This window comes from Volvox carteri (genome assembly GCF_000143455.1).
Source record: "Volvox carteri f. nagariensis unplaced genomic scaffold VOLCAscaffold_60, whole genome shotgun sequence".
Lineage (NCBI taxonomy): Eukaryota > Viridiplantae > Chlorophyta > Chlorophyceae > Chlamydomonadales > Volvocaceae > Volvox > Volvox carteri.
The window spans coordinates 500,656-520,162 of NW_003307603.1; the positions used below are offsets into that span (position 1 = coordinate 500,656).

Consider the following 19,507-nt stretch of genomic DNA (forward strand, 5'->3'; position numbering starts at 1 on the left):
TGCGTCTGCTGAGCTGGTCCTTGCTGGACAGCACCATATCCACCCTGCACGGCAGGCTTCAGGGCAGGGTGGCTGAGAGTCTCTGACTGCTTGGTGCTGGAAGTGAAGCCCGAAGGTGACAGCGAGGGAAGACCAGCACCAAGCAAGGGATTCTGCAACGCGCCAAACGTGGCCGTTGCAGTAGCGTTACCGTCCGAGCCTCCAGTGGCATTGCTGCTAGCTGTTGAGCCCACCTGACCACCCGATCCCGAAGGCTGCACCACGAACGGTGGTGGCGGGATGCTCAGATCAACCGGACGAGGAAGCGCTGATGGTGTCAGGTTGGTGTTTTGTCCACCCAGCCCAATGGACCAGTCCGGCTGCTTGTTGGTCGGCACGAAGGGCGGCTGAATCAGGAAGTTTGTGCCAAGGCCACCGAACTGGCCACCGTGCGCCATTGGGGGAAATGGTCGCACTGGAGGGGTAAATGGGCCCCCAAAAGGACCTGGCGCAAAGGGGCCCTGTCCAATATTCAACACCAGCTGCGGCCCAGGCTGCCCAGCGCCCGTGCTGTTGCCATTATTTCCTGCTGCACTCGTGCTCATCGCGCCTGTGTTTGTAAACGACGGATTTCCAGCATTGTAGAATGGTAGTCCCGCGCTGAATGCCGCCGAGCCCGGCTGGTGCGGCTGCAGCGTGCTGTTGGCCTGACCAAAGCTCAAGGCGTTTGGCGGGCTCCAAACCGAAATGCCCGCTGGCGCCTGTCCCTGACCGGTGCTAGCTCCACCAGCTCCATGCTCAGCAGCTCCGGTGCCGAACGCACCATAGCCACCGCCGAGAGGCCCACGTCCATCCTGATTCTGTATGCCGCCAGTTGCACCAGCAGTGAAGGCCCCCAGCCCTGAGCCCATGCCCGCGGGCTTGGCAGGCAGGATCTCCAGGTTTAAATCCGCTGGCAACGCCGGCATGCCGCTATCCAGCATCTCGACACTCTTGCTTGTAATGTCTTGCTGATGCTGCACATGCGGCGAATGCTGCGCCTGCTGGTGCACATGTTGAGTGGCCGCTGCGGCAGCATACGGCTGTTGAGCCTGACTACCGTTTGATCCTGGCTTGCCCATGACGGAACGTGCCGTCTGCTGTTGCGTGGGTTGCGACGGCTTTGGGCCTATCGAGCGATCAAACACTTGGGAACCAAGACCAACAAGCGATCCGGGCGGCTTAATAGCCGGGGTTGGATCCAGGCTCACCGGCAGGTTCAGGTCAGGGACAACAGGGTCTTCCAGTGTCCGGACCGCCACGTCCGTGGCGATGTTGCTCCCCCAAGCTAGCGAGCTGTTGTTCGGGTCCGAGGCGTTTGATACTGCCGCTGCAGCAGCGGCTACAGCTGCTGCTGCTGCAGCAGCAGCCAGGCCTGTCGAGGCCCCTGTTAAAGGAACCTGTTGCTGGATATGGGGTGGCTGCTGCAGCTGCGGCGGCATTGTTGGTGCCGTTGCCCTTCCTACCTGTGACGCCGTTGCCTGAGATGCTGTCCGACCAACCGTCGGGGCAGCCCTATCCTGCACCGCAGTACGCGCGTCACCGGATGCAAAGACCCCAAGCATCTGCGTACTAGACGCAGGCGCGGGCTGCTGGCTGCCATCAGTAGCCGTTGCCCCTGCTGGGCCGCCTGAACCGCGGCCGCCACGGCCCTCTCGCCGTTGCCCCTGGCCCCGCCCTGATGCCCTCTCAGTACTGTTAGAATCCATTTGGCGACCTGAAAATGCTGAGCCGCTGCGCCTGCCATTCTGCTCGTTTTCCCCAGCTTCCACACCAAGACCGCCAAGGTCCTCCTCCGTGCCCGAGTCGTCACCACGGCCGCGACCGCGTCCTCCGCGGCCGCCACGACCACCGCGGCCCCGTTCGCCAGCGGGACCCCTGCCACGTCCTCTACCCCTGCCTCCGTCAATGGCCACATCCGATCCAGATGCTTCGCCACCCTCAGCAGGGCTATCATAACCGCTTCCGCCGCCGCGTCCTCTACCACGACCAGACTCCCCGCGGCCCCGGCCTCGGGTACTCGGTGGCAGCGCCCGCCGGTCATAGCTGCACGAGCGATCCCATAAGCAAAGTGTTAGACGAGTGATTACCACCCATTGACATCGCGTCTCTTGGGGCGCAAAAACATGTTCCAACGACGCCCATACGTCATCCTGAGTGCGCACCTGTTCGGGTCGTAGATAGGAGCTGATGCTGCGTCCTTGTGCGTGGGACCTCCGTGCTGTCCCCCAAGACTCTGGGCGTTTGCATGGGTTAGCAGCACCGGCGTGGTGCCTTCCACTGCAAACGGCACGAGCAAGAATTCAATTATTGACCAGTACGAAACCTTGACACAATCGGTCTCCACACCCAAGCGCACCTGGCCGCCAAGGCTTCGGGCGGGACAGCTCATCCGAAGGCGCCGGTTGTTGCTGCGTCGGAGGCAACGATGGTGACGGTTGCTGCCCAGTGCCATGTTGCTGAAGGTTGACATGCGTTGGGTGCTGGCTGTACGCGTGCTGTGCTTGCGTTGGAGGTGCTTGCGCTGCATAGAGCGGCGGGTATGGCTGGAACTGAGACTGGCTATGCAGTCCAGGATTTTGCTGCTGCTGCGATTGAGGAGGGCCAACGGCCGCTTGATGCTGCGTATGTGTCTGCGCACCCTGCGCAAGCTGTGGCTGTGGAGCGGGTGTCCGATGAAGCTCCTCTAGGAGATGGTCATCGAAAGAGCCAAACATGGCTGTTGTTGGATTCGGAACGGAACCCCAGGCACTTGGCCGTGGCGGTTCAGCAATATCGATTGCCTTGGTTGCTGGGCGCACAGCGTCTGATGGGAGCGGGGGAACGAAAAAGGCATGCTCGTGGTGACGGGACCCTAAGGCTTCCGTGTAGTTCGAAGTGCCTCTCCTAGCATGCCATGAGAAACTGCCCAGGTAGCGGCCCAACGCACCATAACGGCATTGCCCTATGAAACGTACCTGGAGGGGCATCTGTCCGAACCGGCGGCTTAACCTCTGCTTCGATCTGCAGCACATGAAAAAGGTCAATCTCCATGCGCTCATCGTGCCAGTTCAACCCCCCACCGCTGTATCCAACCCACCTCCACCGGCTTCGCAGCCGCCGCATTCCGAGCAGCTATGCTCTCCTCCAAAGCCCTCAGCTTTTCCGCTGCTGCCTGCTTGCGTCGCCTTTCCTCCTCCTCCGTATCCCGGGTAACCAGCTTTGTGGCAACAGTCGAAGCCTTCGACGTAACCGCGACCTGAACACAGAAGTGTTATACACAATTATAATCCCGCCCAAGTTTTGCTTTTGCTTAACTATCCGTCCCGAATTGATCGGCCCTTCCCAGACATTTTCCAAGACGAAGACTTCCCTGCTTACGTTTTCTGGCTGATTTGGAGACGCATCATCGGCGGTCCCGACTTGCTCCTGTGGCGGCTGCGGTGATTCCGGCGCAGGCTGCGATGCGCGAGAGGAACTGCCATCTTTCTGCTCCGTCTTTTTCTGAAGAAACGAGACACAAATTGCAAACATTATTAATATAGAATGTTTTGGAACAAAACGCATAAACGCGGCTTAATAGACTCGTCGCACCTTGCCGATCTCCGCCTGCAAGTTGCGTAGTTCAGCTTCAAACGCAGCCCGCTCTGGATCGTCTTCCTCCTCCTCCGGAGGGGGTGGCGGAGGCGATGGCTGCGGAACGTCCCGTGCTGGGGCCCGCGGAGGCGGTGGTGGCGGAATGAGGCCATCATCGTAATCTGCGAACCTGCTTGGGTAACTGGGCCGCTCGTACCGCTCCGCAGGCCGCTCATACCGCTCCGCAGGGCGGTCATACCGCTCAGCTGGCCGATCGTAACGTTCATACGTATCGCGCTCGTAAGCTGGGCGACGAGGAGGCGGAGGAGGAGGATAGTCGTACAAAGCGCGGCTAGGCGGCCCGTAAGCGTCATATGCCCGGCCACCCCGAGGATGCTCGTCGTAATCATCGAAGTGGCCAGGGCGCGGCGGGCCGTACGGCTCAAACCGTGCATCGCGACTGCTGCGGTCCCAGTCGCGACTCCGCTCGTCGTCCCTGCGAAACGTTCGAGGACAGTCAGACCGCTCCCAACACAACGCGCAGCTAAACCCCGTTCCCGAAAGCCTACCAATCGCCGTGGCGAAAACCTCCTGCAGGCGCACGTTCGTCGTCAGCCCAGCCCCTCGGGTCCTGCAGTGTTCGAGAGTGTTGCTCCCATTCGATTTCCGCTGCTTGTTTTGAAAAGCTAACAAGTGCATTATATACCTGTGGCAGCTCGTAAGGAACAGGCCGCTGCTTTTGAGGTTGTGAATTACTCCGCGCTGTGGCTGCAAGGCTGGGATACTCGTCGGGATTCAGATGACGGTCGACAGGGAACGATGAACCCCGCCCGTGCGCTGGCGAAGAAGTACCAGCCGATGCCCAAGCTCCAGAGCCAGCCCTTGGCTGCGAAGCCCAGTTACTTCCGGCTGTAAGCGCGGACCTGACTTCTTGAGGTTGTGCCGGAGGAGCCTGCTCCTCCGGCTTTGCCCAGCCAGCACCGGCACCAGCGGGAACTAGCTGAGTTGTGGGGTCGTTACCAGCATGTTCCTATGGAAAGAAGTTAGGCAAGCACCTTAAGAGTGCATTTTTTGTCAAACGGAAGGCCGCAGTTTGAAGCGGCTCCACACCTTCTTCAGCGACGGCAAGTTGACGGGCTTTGGCACCACGACTTTGGCTCCAGAGACCGCACGGGTTGTGCGCTGCACCAGCACCAATCACGACAAAAAAGAGGCGGCGTCAACGTGGCCAGGATGTGATCTGAACCCTGTTTGCTTCTATAAGCTGGCAGGGGAATCAGCCGTAATACTATGCATGTAAATGTTCTCATTCCTCGGCCCGGCTTAAGCTTACTCGGTTTCAGTAAGTACGCGGACTTACCTTTGAGAGCACAAGCATGCCATTCCTGTTAATAGTGCCACTGGTTGACGACTGGGCTGCAGCAGAAGCCGAGGGCTTTGCAAACACGGCATTGAGGTTGCTGTTGGCGTACTTGGCCTGTGCTTGGTTCTTGTTGCTAGAGGATGAAGACATTGTTCGCGAAAGTCATCGGTGGCTTATAATCAGTCTAGCGGAGGCCTATCAATTCTGTTCTAGCATAAGTCACTCCCTCTTTTGGGTCCTCAAGCCGGCCCTCGATTTTGCACAAATGTTTGAGTGTACGATACCGCCGGAAAAAGTACTGCGCACAAAAGCATTGTTCCACCCTGGAAACTTAACTAACCCTGTGTCTTTCACATAGCTGCCAGCCACGCCGTGCGTATTCGGTCAATGGGACGGTTATGTGGAGAAGCGATATAACACGCAGTTTTCAAGAAGCTTTTTGTTGCCTATCCTTACTCGTTAGCCTGTAAGGGGTTAGTTAGGGAGTCCGAAAACGCCACTGGTCATGCTCAGAACATGTAGTCGGCATGCCAGTACGCCTGTCTCCACACCTTGCCAGAGGGGAACGGCGCACAGGTCAGATAAGGGGAACTGCGCACAGGACAGGTTGCGTATTGACAGCCTGATATAGGCAACAAAATCTACGCTGGGGTTAGGGATGAGGCCGTGCATAATGACACGTCACACAGCAGGTATCGGGTTTCGCTCGGGTGTCCTAGCTAGGAGCCATCCAACTCGTGTGGTGAATCGCCCCCTGTACCTGGCAGCTCTTTTAAGGCATAGCGGATATAACTGCTAAAGTATTATATGAGGTTACATCAACTGGTGTCTTCTTAAGTGAACAGCCGTGAACGCTTTCACGAAAAATCATAAGTGGGCGTCGCTCCGCCCCTCGCTGGCGGCACGCCGCGACACAGGGTGTACAACAAAACTGAGACAAGACAGCATTCTCCATGTATTCAAATGCTCTTCAAAGCTGAGATATCACCAAACCTGAGCTTAGCGTAGGATATGCGCATAAACGGGACGTGACTGACGTAACATGAAAGGCTGTACGACCGCGGTCTCAGGAAGTTCAGGTTGATCATAACGCTTGAGCGGCTTTTCCTTAAGGCCGGGAAGGACTAATCTTGGCCCCACAACGGCAAGCACGTGATGGTGACATGCCTATGATTGAGGAACGTCGCTTTTACCTATGTTCCGTTTGTTCGGTACGATACAGGTGTGCGCTGCAACCATACATCTACAAGCATGGCGAGCATGGGAATAAAAGACATCTATTCAAGGCCTTAACATCCCCGGTACAGGTCCGCTGCGAAGTCAAACACACTGGATAACTGCCGTTGCTTCAGTTGACCAGCAAACTATCGAGATGGATGATTTGGCATTATTCCAGAGAAGTCAGCTTGCAATAGGTACTGCTTGACGCTATAATGGCATAAGAACCTGTATTGACTGGAGCAAGGATGGCGACAGGGAAAATGGAGCCGCCTGAGGACAAGGACAGCTCTTCAGAAGATGAAATTATGCAAATCAATGGCGGTAATGATAGCAGCAGTGACTCAAGTCGCAATCCTCTGAGGTCGTCGAGCTCGCCGAGCGGCATGTCCTCGGAGGCCTCGGGCTCAGCACCACAGCAAAGCGACGAAGCGTCTCAGCCCTCTGATACCGAGGATGACGAACCAGCGCAGCCGCAAACTGAGGAAGATGCAACGGAGGAGGTGCGGAGCTGCTGGCAGTTTGCGAGCGTTGTGCAGTTCGCACGGCTGTTCGCAAAGCAGCTACAGCTGAGGCCGTTATCCGCCGACCAAGTGGAGAAGTCAGTCCTGAAGCCCGCGGAGAATCAGGGCTTTCTAGCAGAGCTAGTTTACAAGGTAACGACGTAACCCTGGGACCGGTAGTCCCTTTCCAGCGCGTTCCAGGGCTGCCATCGAGCAGCACAGGAGAAGGGGGCACCGGTTAGAAACCCAATGTCCCAGTCAGTGCCAGCCAAGGCCCTGGCCGGCTCGGGCAGAACCACACCAGGACGTACCAAAGCTGCCCCGAAAACACCTAGAAATATACACAGACGCAGACGCACATAGTTGCACAACAGCCATCTTCGGCCCTACCGGTTTCAGTTCGGCGGTATTGGGCAAGTGTCCAACAGCGGCTCCCCCCGCGTGTCACAGCAGACTGTCGTCTAGCCCAACACCCACATCTCCCAGCCTGACCCAGATCGGCCCACATCGCCATTATCAGCTCGCAGATCTCAGCAAGTGGCACAGCTACCGCAGCCACCCACCTCTTGGGGCCACTTCCTCAGAGCAACACGAACAGGACCTTCGACGGCCATTGATTTTCCCTCGGGCTGTCGCGCACCACCCGCCGAGGCCCCATTTCTGAACCTTATGCCGGCGCCCCCGGAAGCCTTCAGGTCTCCCAGGATCGCTCCGGCTTAGCACGTACCTACATCAATAGTAAGCCCGACAACGGCGTTCTTCCCCTTCACCACCCCGAGCTACCGTTCCCTCGTCCCCTAAAGCCCGGGCTACCATCCTCGGTCTGTACCTTCCTGATTCCTAGCCTGGCCCGGGGCAGTGCCGGCGGCATCCATCGCTTGCTTGCTCCCGTTGGCCGTCTGACTCTCCTTCACAGCACCATTGCTTGTTGCCGCCCGTCTGCTATTCATGCGGTGGCCTCACCTGGCCTAGAACCCCGTGAGTGGGTCAAACTGATTTTCTCGTGCACCGTGCGCTCTGCAGCTCCTGCGCCCTGACCCCAGCGCGGCTTACCTGGAGGGCGAGGCGGAGGGCCGATGGGAGGCGCTGCTGCATGAAAAGCTGCACCGACAGTGGCGGGACGCCTTCCCCCGGAATCCGATGTCCAAAAAAGGCTTCCAGGAGCTGAGGGCGCTACAGCGGGTGGGTGGCACGTACATATATGCACGCGTGTTCTCCTTCTTTTGGGGGATTCATTTTCCGGTTTGCAAGAAGTGTGTACGTGTTTGTATAACGTCTCCATAGTGATCTGGCCCCAGGGGGGGAAATTGCCATCGATTTCCCATCCCGTGTCTCCTCTATTTCTCTCCATCCAGTCCCTTCTCGCCCGTCGGGGACTTTATTTCTTGCTTCGCCCTTCCCGCCCTTCCCTGTCTCCATCCATCCCTTGCCTACCTGCCTACCTACCCCTGCCCTTTCTACCTGCAGCATACCTACCTGCCTATCGCTGCTTACCTGCCTGCATCCACCCCACCTATCTACTGCACCCACCCTACCTGCCCAGGTGCAAGTGTTGTACGCGCTGTGCGAGTGGCGGGCGCACGAATGTCCGGTGATCAGAGAGGCCATACGTGACATGGTGCGGGGGTGGAAGCGGAGCTGGCGTGCGGGCAGGGCTTGCCAGAAGGGGAAATTGGAATGGGAACAGGGAACTGGAATGGGAGGGGAACAGGGAATGGGCCCCGGACTGAAGCGTCGGGTTAAGGGGGCAGCGATAGGGCAACGTATGCATGATGGGGAGGAGTCCCTGGTTGGGCGTGTTGCTGACGTAATGGCTGCAGGCGTATCCAACAAGGTGGGTAGAACTGGAAACATGTTGGTGGAAAGAGGTTTGTCCTGGGCAACATCCCAACGGATGCGCGCATGAAGGCCGGCTGGGGTTGAGAGCAGCGGGGCGTGAGCTGCCGCCGCCAGGGGGACTGCGCTTGGCTGGCAGGCGTGGTTGTTTGTGTGTGCCCCGTGAAACGTAGAGTTGCGCAGTGGCCGCATTCCCTGACGGCCTTGGATGCCTTATGCTCCTTATGGTGCTGCTGATGCTGATGCTTCCCGGGGCCCCAGGCAGACGATTCGGAGGAGGCGACGGCGCTGCGGCAGCAGCCCCTCGGCGAGGACGCCCGCGGCCGCCGATATTTCTTCTTCAGCGCCAACGGATTTGAGGACTGCTTCCTCTTCAGGTGGGAGGGACCTTTCCATCCAGGCGCCTACGGCATGGGGCCTAGGGCCTGGCATGATGGTGGGCTGGGGCATGAAACTCGGTGCAGTGACGGTGCCCTGCTTGGTGGCTTGGGTTCATGCCCAGGGTGGCTAGGAATCCAGGTAAGATGTCCTGGCAAAACGCAGATGTCGCAGCTGGAGAGGAAGGTAGAACTTGGTTAAGTTTGAACGAGGATGGCAGATCATTTGTGATAGGGGGGTATAGCTTCACCCGTAGCCACTAGCCTGGCAGCCCCTACGTTCCCCTGTGTAGCCTGGCAGCCCCTACGTTCCCCTGTGTAGCCTGGCAGCCCCTACGTTCCCCTGTGTAGCCTGGCAGCCCCTACGTTGCCGCTTTTAGAAGAGACGTAATGCCGTGCCTTAGCATACCTGTCGCGTCAGAGCTGTATATAGATGTCTGGGTATTCATTAAGCTCAGCCGTGAGAATTAAAGGATTGATGGAGTGAGGGTACATGTAGTGGGTAGAATACCTCTGTATGAGACCGCGGTGAGGTGAAAAGAGGTTGATAGGCAAAGTGACGATGAAAAACACCGGGGGCCCAGGTGTATGCGCAATGTTGTGTGTTAGCAGCAGCCGTAACATCACTGCGCTCTTACCCGGGGGATGTTTTATGTGCAGGGAGGGGCCGCCGAGGGGTGCTGTGGCGGTGGCTGCCACCGCCAAGGCCGGTCGCGCCGGCCGCGATACGTCAGCCTCCTCAGATGCGGATGCGGAGTGGTGTACGGAGTGTACGACTCTGGAAGAGGTTCAGGAACTGTCTCGCCGCATGGGTAACTCTCGTTACAGGAACGAGCGCGCTCTGCACCAGGTGCTGGAGGAAGAGGTAAGACCGGACTCTTGGAGGGTGTGCGTGTGTGTGTGTGTGTATTACGGCAAGGGGCAATATCTGTCTCCAGTCCGGGAACTCTGATGACAAGGCAGAGATGGAATTAAGGATGGGGCCAGAGTGCTCCAAGATCATAAAGATAGTAAAGCTGAACACTGCCGGGGTCAGACACGGCCCATCCCAGGCCCCACACACACACAACTCAACCCCCCTCCCTCCGCTTGGCACCGCCCACTGGATCGCGCTTTGCAAGCGCCAGGTGATGGATAATTCGTAGTGGAATAGCCTGCGCTGAGGCTTAGGTGCCGCCCGTGTTGCTGACAACGTAACCATGCGGCAGCCCATTACCTTACTAATTTGTTTCCATCGTATGTTCGTCTGTCTGCCTGTTGTTCGCATACACGCCCGTATAAGGCCTGTGTGGGCGCATTCATGGACCGAGTCGTGTACGTGTGTGTTTGCTCACCATTTCCTGTACCTCTCATCGTGTTGTGTTGTGTCGTGTCGTGTTGCATCCTCTTCCAGGTTTTGCCCAAGTTGGCCGCCAGCGTGGAGGCCAGGGAGCGGGCGGCGCTGTATGAGGCGATGCCCAAGAAGCGTTCCGACCGGCTGCACACATTACAGAAGAAGAAGGAGGAGGAGGACGCGGCGAGGAAGGTGCGAGCTAAAGGAGGGCCGGTGTCGTGTGTGGGCCATGCTGGAGTGGGAGTTGGCCAGTTGGCCAGTTGAACGAAGGAGAAATGAGCCACTCACACCGGTTTCGCGCTCCACAGTGGGCAGTTCCTTGGCATCGCCGGCTCCGTAACTCCCATACCGCGCCACCCCAGGGCGCAACTCGAACTGAGAAGGCCTAGACATCTCCGGAAGTCTCACATTCTCGCTGGGGCCTTCCGCCCTATTTATTGATATCTCACGTCCTCAAAAGACGCTCCTCTGCTAGTGTTAGTGCCTGTGTGTGCGACGGTGCCTGTGTGTTGGGCATCGTTATCGTCGTTTTTGTCCTATGTCTGGGCCAAACGCCTCCTCCCGGCAGTCATTCGCGTCTCTCTTGTCTGCCGCACACCTGTGTCTGCCTGCGTATCTGTCTGTCTGCCTCTCTGCCTTGCTCTGCTTCACCTTTTTAGGCACGTGCTGAAGAGGAGCGATGCAAGCGAGAGGAGGAGGCCAGGGAGCGGGAGCGCAAGCGCAAGGAGATGGAGAAGGAGCAGCGGGTAGGAACAGGAACAGGAGGGACGGGGTGCAGGCGTGTCGGCAGATGTCCAGGCGGTGTCAGTCGCTACTTCACCCCGATTGGGTACTGGGTCGAGTGCTGGTGATTAACCTCTAGAGAGGAAAAGGAAAAGATAGAAATGGTGATCGGTAGATCGGTGATAGAAATGGTGATTAAAGAGGCCTTTAAACTAAACCTCTTTACATCCCCTTCTTCCCCTTCTTCCTTCATCTTCTCTGCACATTTTTGGTCCTCTTTTGACGTTCCCACTTCCCTTCACTCGGGCTCCGCTGTGACTTCCCTCGCGTCCTTTCCTCTTTCCCCCGCTCCCCACATTTTTAAGACGTCCACGCCGGTCCTTTCCTCTCCCGCCCCGCCTTTTTAAGCACCCGGCGACCCACACATGAGAGCACCTTATTGAACCTAAGTCCTTTGATTTTTATTCGCGTTATGCCGTTGCTCAACTAGGCTACGCACTTCCTGGCCCGCGCAGCTTGCCCAATCACAAACGCGACCATTCCCCGCGGCCCCAGCTCCTGAATCGCGCACATCTGGGTATCCTAAAGGGCCGCGTTACCACATCCTGTCACAGCACTGTTAAAACTATCTACCCAACTACTTTTCTTTCTTTAAATTTTGACATTAATTACATCTTAAGTCCTTGTGTTGCCAAGAGGCAATTGCATCTGGGTCCCGTCCTGAACGCGCAGCACTGAGACCTCCTCACTTCCCATACCGCCGCCACCGCGACACCGTCGCACTGCCGGGCTCGCCTGTCGCTTTGGCTTTGCAGCTGAAGGAGATGGAGGCCGCGCGACGAAAGTTCCTCGGTCTGCCGGCGTCCTCGCCCCCTGGCCCCTCGCGGGAGGAGCGCATGCGGATGCGGGAGGAGCGGCGAGGATCGGAGGAGCCGCTAAGGGTGGGTGTGGGTGGGTTGCTTAGAGGATGCGGTCACTTCACCCGCCCTTGGCTTGCGTGTCCCTTCCCATCTTACCCTCATGGCTGATTGCCGTACTCCCCGTCCGGGGTTAACTCTCTCCCTTATTCCCTCGCGCCACTGCCTCGTGACGCCCAGGTCGCCTTCTTGCCCTCTAGGGCCCTCCCGCGCCCCGCATTGCGTTCCCCAACTCGCAACAACTGTCACAAATCCCTTGGCTGCTCGCGTTCCGATATTGCCCTAGTACCTGTCTGATCCGGTTGTATCCCGCCTCACCCTGCCTGCTGCTTACCATGTGCTGTCCATTGATGCTCCCAGTGCTCACTGCTTGCGTGCTGTTCGCAGTCAGCATCTAGGGAGCCCGGCGGCAGGGTAACAGGGCCGGCGGCGGCGGCCGCTGCAGCCACCGGCGAGACGCCGACCTGCCGGGAGCGGCAACTCGGTAGCCGGGAAACCAGCGCGGCTCCCGGCAGTGGGCCGCCGGGCAGCGGCGGTAGCGGCAGCGGCGGCGACGCGAGCCGGCGGCCGCAGCAGCGCAAGGACGGCAAGGAACATGAAGTGGGAAAGGAAACGACAGGGCCTGGCGGCAGCGGCGGCGGGGAAGCGCCACCCGACGCCGTACGGGTATCCCGCAGTGGACGGCCGCTGCGGAGGCCCCGCGGCATGGACTCAGACGACGACGATGGGGGTCCCCCTGGGCCCAGCCGCGCAACTACCTCTGCGCAGGAGCCGCGCAAGGCCCCACGCCGGTTGAAGGTGGAGGCAGAGGCAACGGCGGCGGCGACGGCGCCCGATCCAGAGGCGACGGTTCCCGCTTCCGTGACAACACAGTTCGCTTACGTTACAGCAGCGCCGGAGGTGCCTGCTGAGCCCCCGCCTCCGCCACCGCAGGACCCCACACAGCCGCAGCAGCCGTCGCCATCTCCGTCACCGCGGCCACGGAAACGGTGTCGGTACGAGCACGGGATGGATTGGTCGCCGCTGGGGGTACCTGTGGTGCGTGGCGAGCGGACGACGGAGCTGTACCGGCCTAGGGCGAGGGTGGACCTGCTGAACCAGGTGAGGCCTGAGCTGTCGTCCAGAGCCCCGACTCGTTACCACAGAACGCACGCACCGCAAGTCACACCCTTCGACAGGAATCTCGATAGGCCTAGGGCAGAATCCCCTTAGGCCGGTACGAAATGTAGAAGCCACTCCGACACTCGGGCTGACGAGACGAGGCACGCATGCGTATGCAGGTGGTCGTGGCTCGTGGCTTGAGCAACCTAGCACTTAGCATGCATGCGCGGATGGCCCGGATCCGTCTGTCCGCCTTACGAGGCTCCGGCGCTCTTTCGTTGCAGGTGGCGTGCGGTAACACATGTGACCTGCCGTACCACGTCGCGGGGGCGGCAAAAAAAATGGCGGAACAGGATCGTCGAGCTGCGGCGCGGATGCGGATGCGTGTGCAGCCGCAGGCGCAGGTGCTACTGTCGGGAGAGGAGCTGCCGCCGTCACCGACGTACGACTCGGTGCTGCCGCCAGCAGCGGCGCTGCTGCAGCAGCAAGAGCCGCAGCAGCAGCTGCAGCTGCCGCCGCCGCTGTCCCCGACGCGCTTGCACGAGCTCGCATTGGCAGCGGCCGGGGTCCGGCTGGTGCCGCCGACCTTGGACCCTGCTCTCGCCGCCACCACCGCCGACGGAGGCGACAGAAACGTCGTAAGCTTAGGGCCGCATGAGGAGGAGATCTCTGGAGGCGGGCAGCAGCAGGCGATTTCTGCGACACGGATGCGGCGGCCCCGCAAGCCGTCTCGAAGAGCCTTGTCAGCCGATGATGATGACGATGATGATGATTACGATGGTGGTGGCAGAAGCAGCAGTAGCCGCCGCCGCGGCGGCGGCAGCGGCGGCGGCCGGCCGGTCGGCCGGCGGTCGGCCGTTTCGACAGGGGGAGCACTGTCAGCGGCGCCACCGGCGGCAGACGCCGCAGCCGCCGATACCTTCCAGATGCGGCGGGATCATCTTGCACTTCAACAACAGCAACAAACACACTTTCATCCACAGCAGCAGCAGCAATTGTCATCAACATTGGTGTCTGCGGCTGGTGCGAGCGCCGCGAGCACAGCAACGGCTCCTTCAGCGGCCGCGGCGGCCCCGCCGCAGCCGCCTCCAGTTCCGCCACCTCCTGCAGCAGCACCAGCAGCCCAGAGCAACCTGCAGGCGACGGCTGCTGCGGCCACGGCGGTGCCGGGGGCCCCTCCACATTCCGCGCTGGCGGCCGCTCCAGTCCCTCAGCAAGCACCCACAGCAGCTGTGACACCATCCGCCGCGATGTTCCAACTGGTGCGTTGGGGGGATTGCGAGTGGGACACATGCAAGGTGTTCTCCTTGGGTTCCAAGGCCAAGAGAAAGAGGGAGAAAGGTGTGGGTCGGCAGGGAATTGGTGAGACAGGTGGGGATGTGGCTAGAGGGACGGTGTGGCAGGTTGTAAATGGTCACCTGATGGCGAGCGGGCGGGCGGGCGTGCTGCAGGTCGGCCGGTTCCGCGGGCAAGATGGAGTACACGTGGTGGAATATAATGAATAGTGGTGGGCCTTAACGAAAGGCGAAGTGGACCGAAGGGATCTGTTTTTTTCTGCAGCAATTTGAGCCCCGTCGCAGTCCAATGCTGCATCTGCGGTCTGAGAATCCCAGCCAGATGCTGAATGATGTGGATGGTGCTGCTTCCTGTTGCTGGTTTTCTTTCGGTTTTTCGGTTTTCGTTTGCAGATGCTTGAGCGGATGCCCGCGGCGCAGCGGCAGCAGGTCCTCAGCCTTCCGCCGCCGCAGCAGGTGCAGGTCTTGGTGGGGCTAATGCAGCATGCCCTGTGGCAACAGCAGCAACTCCTGCTGCTACAACAGCAACATGTACTACAGCAGCAGCAACAACAGCAGCAGCGACAAGAGCAGCCGGGGCAGCACCCGCAGCAGCAAGCGCTGGCCTCTTCACACGAAGCAGCAAACGAAGCCCCAGCCGCCCCAGCCAGCGACCCGCAGGCACTGGCCTCAGCCACAGCGCGCGCGACCTTGTTGCCGCCCCAACAGCTACTATCGCAGCAACAGCAGTTGTCCCAACAGCCGCAAGCAAGACAACAGCCGGGGGCGCCGGAGTGTCAATCCCTGCAGCAACGCCAGGCGACGGCTCCAGCAACGGACAACCAAGCCGTTGGACACCAAGATGCAGAGGAGCTTCAAATTCCGACAATGGAGGACGAGCTGCAGCCGCTGGCTCTTCCTCTTCCTCCGCAGACCCTGCAGCACGAGCAGCAGCAGGAGGTGGGCCAGGAGCTGGAAACGAAGGAAGAGGAGCCTTCAGAGCCAGGTGCTTCAATGCTGCCGGCGTCGGCACCGCTGCTGAAAGAAGCGCCAGCAGAAGCTGCGGCAGCAGCAGCGCTACAGTACCAGGAGTCTCAGCCGGTGTTGGTGGAGCTTGAGGAGCAAACGGCTGCGGCCACGGTCTCGGCAGCAGCAGCAGCAGTAGCAGTGCAGGTGCAGGCTGGCAGCGAGAAAACTGCGGCTGAACAGGTGCTAGTGGTGGTGGCGGCTGAAAGCGCGCATGCGGAAGAGCAGACGGGCACTGTACCCGGCAGCATCATACAGGAACGTGATGGCCACGATGTGGTGGTAGAAGCACATGCAACGCCGGCTGTGGAGGCTTCAATGCCCTCCGAGCTGCACACGCGTGCAGGAGCATTGCAGCCGCAACTCGTGCCGGCACCCGCGCCAGTGCCGGTGCCGGCGGGAGAGGAGCTGGACCAGATGGCATTGCCGGCGCCGCAGCCACAGCTGCAGCCTGTGCTGCCAACGGTGAAAGGCGATTGGGAGCCGACGCAGGATTTGGGGCCGGGGTTGGGGCCCCATACGGCCAATAAGGAGATCCCGGACATGGCGGACATGCCACGGGTTCCCACATCCCCATCAGAGACGCCGCAACCGGCAGTGCAGGAGGGCCCGGAGCCGGCACCACCGGAGGAGGCGCTACAGCCGCTAGTCATAAGCGATGCAGTAGAAACACGTCACGAATTGCAACAACAGCAGCAGCAGGAACACGAACAGCAGCAGGAACAGCAGCCGACAGCAGAGGCTGTGGCAGGGCCAGAGGAGGCCCTGCAGACAGCAGCTGCGCCAGGATCGGGAGGGTTTCTACAGCCGCAGGCGGTCGAGGGCCAGGCAGCGCAGCAGCTGCAGCAGCAGCAGCATGGGACGGAGATCGAGGCTCTGATGTCGACCTCCGGGCCGCAGGTCTCGCAGGTTTCGGAGTCGGTGCCGGTCCTGGCGATATGCACGCTGGCGCAGGCGCAAGAGCAGGTTGAGCCGCTGCTCATCCAAGTCGGGAGCGGCCAGGAACAAGTGCCTATGTCGGCTGTCGAGGCGCAGACGGAAGGGCAGGTGTCTGTGCCGGCGGCAGCGCCGGAGCTGGGCCAGGTGCTACCGACCCTGGTGGAGCAAGCGCCGATGCCAACGGACATGCCCACGCCTGGAAACGCGACGGCTCCAGTCCCGATGCCGGTGCAGGCGCAGGCCGCCGTGGTGGAGCAGGGGCAGGTGCCGGTATGGGCAAAGACAGCAGCTCAGGAACAACAGCCCGTGGCAGCTGTGGAGATGAAGGCAGCGGCAGCAACCCGACTACCGTTACAGGAAGCGCAAACTCTGGCTCAGTTGCAGGCGGCGCAGGCGCAGGCCGCGGCCCATGCCCAGGCAACAGCACAGGCGCAGGCGGCGGCCCAGCTGCAGGCGGCGCAAGCTGCAGCCCAGCTGCTGGCCGCGCAGGCGCAGGCAGCAGCGCAGGCGCATGCACAGGCGCAGGCGTCGGCACATTTGGCGGCGCACGCGCAGATGACTGCGCAGGCCCAGGTGGCTCAGATGCAGGCCGCGCAGTTGCAGGCAGCAGCCCAGGCACAAGCGGCGATGCAGGTGCAGCTGCTGGCGCAGTTCCAGGCCGCAGCGCAGGCGCAGATGGCGGCGGCGGCGGTGGCGGCGGCGCAGATGCAGGCGCAGGCCACGGGCGCGGTTGTCCCAGCTGTTATACCTGGCGTCATGCCGGTTCCTGGCGGCTTTGCGCCTGCTCCGGGCCTGGCGGCGGCGCAGCTCTGCGGCGGAGTACCTGGCGGGCAAGCAGCAGCAGTAACGCCTGCGGCAGCCCTTAGCACGATGTTTGCGCACCAGCAGCAGCAGCAGCAGCAGCAACAACAACAACAACAGCTGCTACTACAGCAGCAACAACAACAGATGCTGTTGCAGCAGCAGCTGCAGCAACAGCAGCTACAGCAGCAGTATGCACAGCCCCAGTTCGCGCTTCTACAGCAACAACACCTGCTCCTACAGCAGCAACAACAACAGCTGCAGCAGCAGCAGCAGCAGCAGCAGGCAGCAACTGCACCCACGATAACAGGTGGGACGCACTTAGTGACTGCTCAGCCAAACACTGCAATAGCAGCCCCAGCCCCAGGAGCCTCAGCCTCAGCATCCACAGCTGCTGCCACCGCTGCCGCCAACATGTTCGCAGCGCGATCGGCGGCTGTAGCCGTTGCCTCGGCAGCGGCGCCAGATGGCGCAGAGGACGGTGCAGCCTGGCCCGGGCTTGCAGGCTCGCACCTCCAAGCACAGTTTGACGCCACCACTCCCCAGTCTCACACGGCGATGGCGCCGAGCGCCGTGCCCGCGCCCCTGCTTGGATAGCGCGAATCTCTGTCTAGCCAGGCAGGTCACACGAAGTACAGACCGAAGGCCATCGGCCTGAGGAAGGAGGTGAAGATCGGACCCTGGCCGAACAAGAAACCTGGTTTCTGTAGGGACTGTTGTGTGCGGTTGGTTGGGGCCGGCCACGAGGCTCTGAAATCCGTGCGGAGCATCGGATTGCGCCGGGTGGTGCTCAGGTGTTCGGGAGGAATCCTCTCTGGCGCTCTGCCGTATAGAAACGTTTTGACAGTCCGCACTGCTGCGGCCAGCTGGACACACAGCTGCATAACATATAATAGGGCTTGGCCGCGAAGCTGATGTGGTATGTGGTATCGTGGTATGTGGTATCGTGCGGTGGGTGGCATGTTGGACATGGTAAGGGAAATTGAGCCTAGGCCCAGATGGGCGGGCCCGAGCTATAGCGGCATTTGGCTAAGGCGGAAACCTAAGGCGACCGTGTTGGCTACTTGCACCACTGCGGTAAGAGAGCGCCTACTCACACGGACGCGCCTCCGGCTTATGGAGCTTTGCACGAGTTCACTGGCAGAGGGACAGAGGGGAGAAATGGTGGATGGAGTGCGCGGATCGGGCGGGAAGGCGGAAAAAGCGGAGAAGGCGGCGGCAACGGAGCATTTAAGGGAAGAAAGCAGGGCATGCATGTCAATGGTTTTTCTTTCTCCACCTCTTCCTCCTTCTCCACCTCCTCCTCCTCCTTTTCCTCTTGATGTACGTGGCCGGGAGGCTTTCACGTTTCCAACAGGGACGGGAGAGAAAAGAGGGGTTACCCCGCTGCAAGGGTGTCCTGCAATGATGGAGGAGCTGGAGGGCTGGAGGCTTTCCTCTCTTCCGCCGTGAGAGGAGGTGTGGAGCTGAAGCAGTTGGAGAAAGGACTGAACGGGAAACGTCGCCGTCGCTGGTGGAGACCGGAAGCGGAAGCGTACGCACCGGGGACACCACGTGTGTCGTTTTATTGCGCTTTGGGGATGGATGTGTTCATGCACCGCGGAGAGTTAGGATGGTCAGGTCCTCATGCAGCTCCGGCCGGTTGGAAAACCGGAACAGTCCACTGAACAGAGTGATTAATTGATTCTGATGAGGGGATCATGGTGTGGGGCTCGACCTGGCGACCACATTTGTGATGTGTGTGGCGTGTGGCGTGTGGTGTTTGTTGGGGTTGATTGTGTCGTCGCGAGCTCGGCCAGGGACCCATGGATTGGTGACGCTGCCTTGACTTGTTGAGATGACATGATGCGTTTGTCCCTGCGCTGACATTTCATCGAAAGTGTTGACAATTTATACCTTGTACTGACCGAGGCATACGATACACGATAATCCCAAAACCTACGGCGAGTATGCCGGCGGGAACGTCCGTACAGCTACAACGACAAGGTGACGTACCTACCTGATGCGGTGTGTGTGTGTACGTATGCGCGTGTCTGTGGCGCATGAAAGGGGCTTAATTTAAGGGATCGGAATGGTGCATGCCAGGCCGTACCACGAGGACAAGGCCGGGTACTCCAGGCACGGCTTGTGGGCCTGCAGTGCTATCAAGAACATGACAGCTGAGAGCTGTGTGTGTGTGGCGGGGTACAACTCTGCAATACACTGAACAGCGCATGAAACTGTTCCCTCCTGGGGGGCGGACATCTTTGCCTTGCGCGGGGCATCAACACCTGAAAATTTGTTGGCAACGTCCAATTGGTTACAAAATTTAATGTCTATTTCAACTGTTTTCCCTTTCAACATTGTCCTTGCAAGGCGTTGGGATGGTTGCATGTAGGTGTGCCCTTACGGTATCCAGCTTGGTTGAGTTCGGCACCTTGGGTAGTCCAGACTCTGCGGAGTGCAGACTGCGAGGTTGTATGCCTGGTCCTGGCCATGGGAAACCCTCTGGCAAGTCGCAGTCAGCCATTATTTGCCAAGATA

The 19,507-nt window shown here is 60.0% G+C and overlaps 2 protein-coding genes across 2 annotated transcripts; one reads left to right on the plus strand and one right to left on the minus strand.

Moving 5' to 3' along the window:
- Positions 1-4,496: 4,496 nt before the first annotated feature.
- On the minus strand, positions 4,497-5,086 carry VOLCADRAFT_119389 (uncharacterized protein; the record flags this gene model as incomplete). The annotated part of the gene is made up of 3 exons (XM_002956387.1): positions 4,497-4,603; positions 4,684-4,755; positions 4,934-5,086. Coding segments are annotated over 3 exons (332 nt in total), but the record flags the coding sequence as incomplete, so codon positions are not given.
- A 1,376-nt stretch (positions 5,087-6,462) lies between these two features.
- VOLCADRAFT_119390 (uncharacterized protein) lies at positions 6,463-17,581 on the plus strand (the record flags this gene model as incomplete). The annotated part of the gene is made up of 12 exons (XM_002956328.1): positions 6,463-6,810; positions 7,574-7,635; positions 7,701-7,839; positions 8,201-8,275; positions 8,755-8,870; positions 9,531-9,735; positions 10,264-10,395; positions 10,863-10,949; positions 11,742-11,867; positions 12,231-12,944; positions 13,229-14,395; positions 14,633-17,581. The coding sequence occupies 12 exons, from the start codon at positions 6,463-6,465 to the stop codon at positions 17,579-17,581; spliced, it is 6,120 nt and encodes a 2,039-aa protein (XP_002956374.1).
- Positions 17,582-19,507: the final 1,926 nt, after the last annotated feature.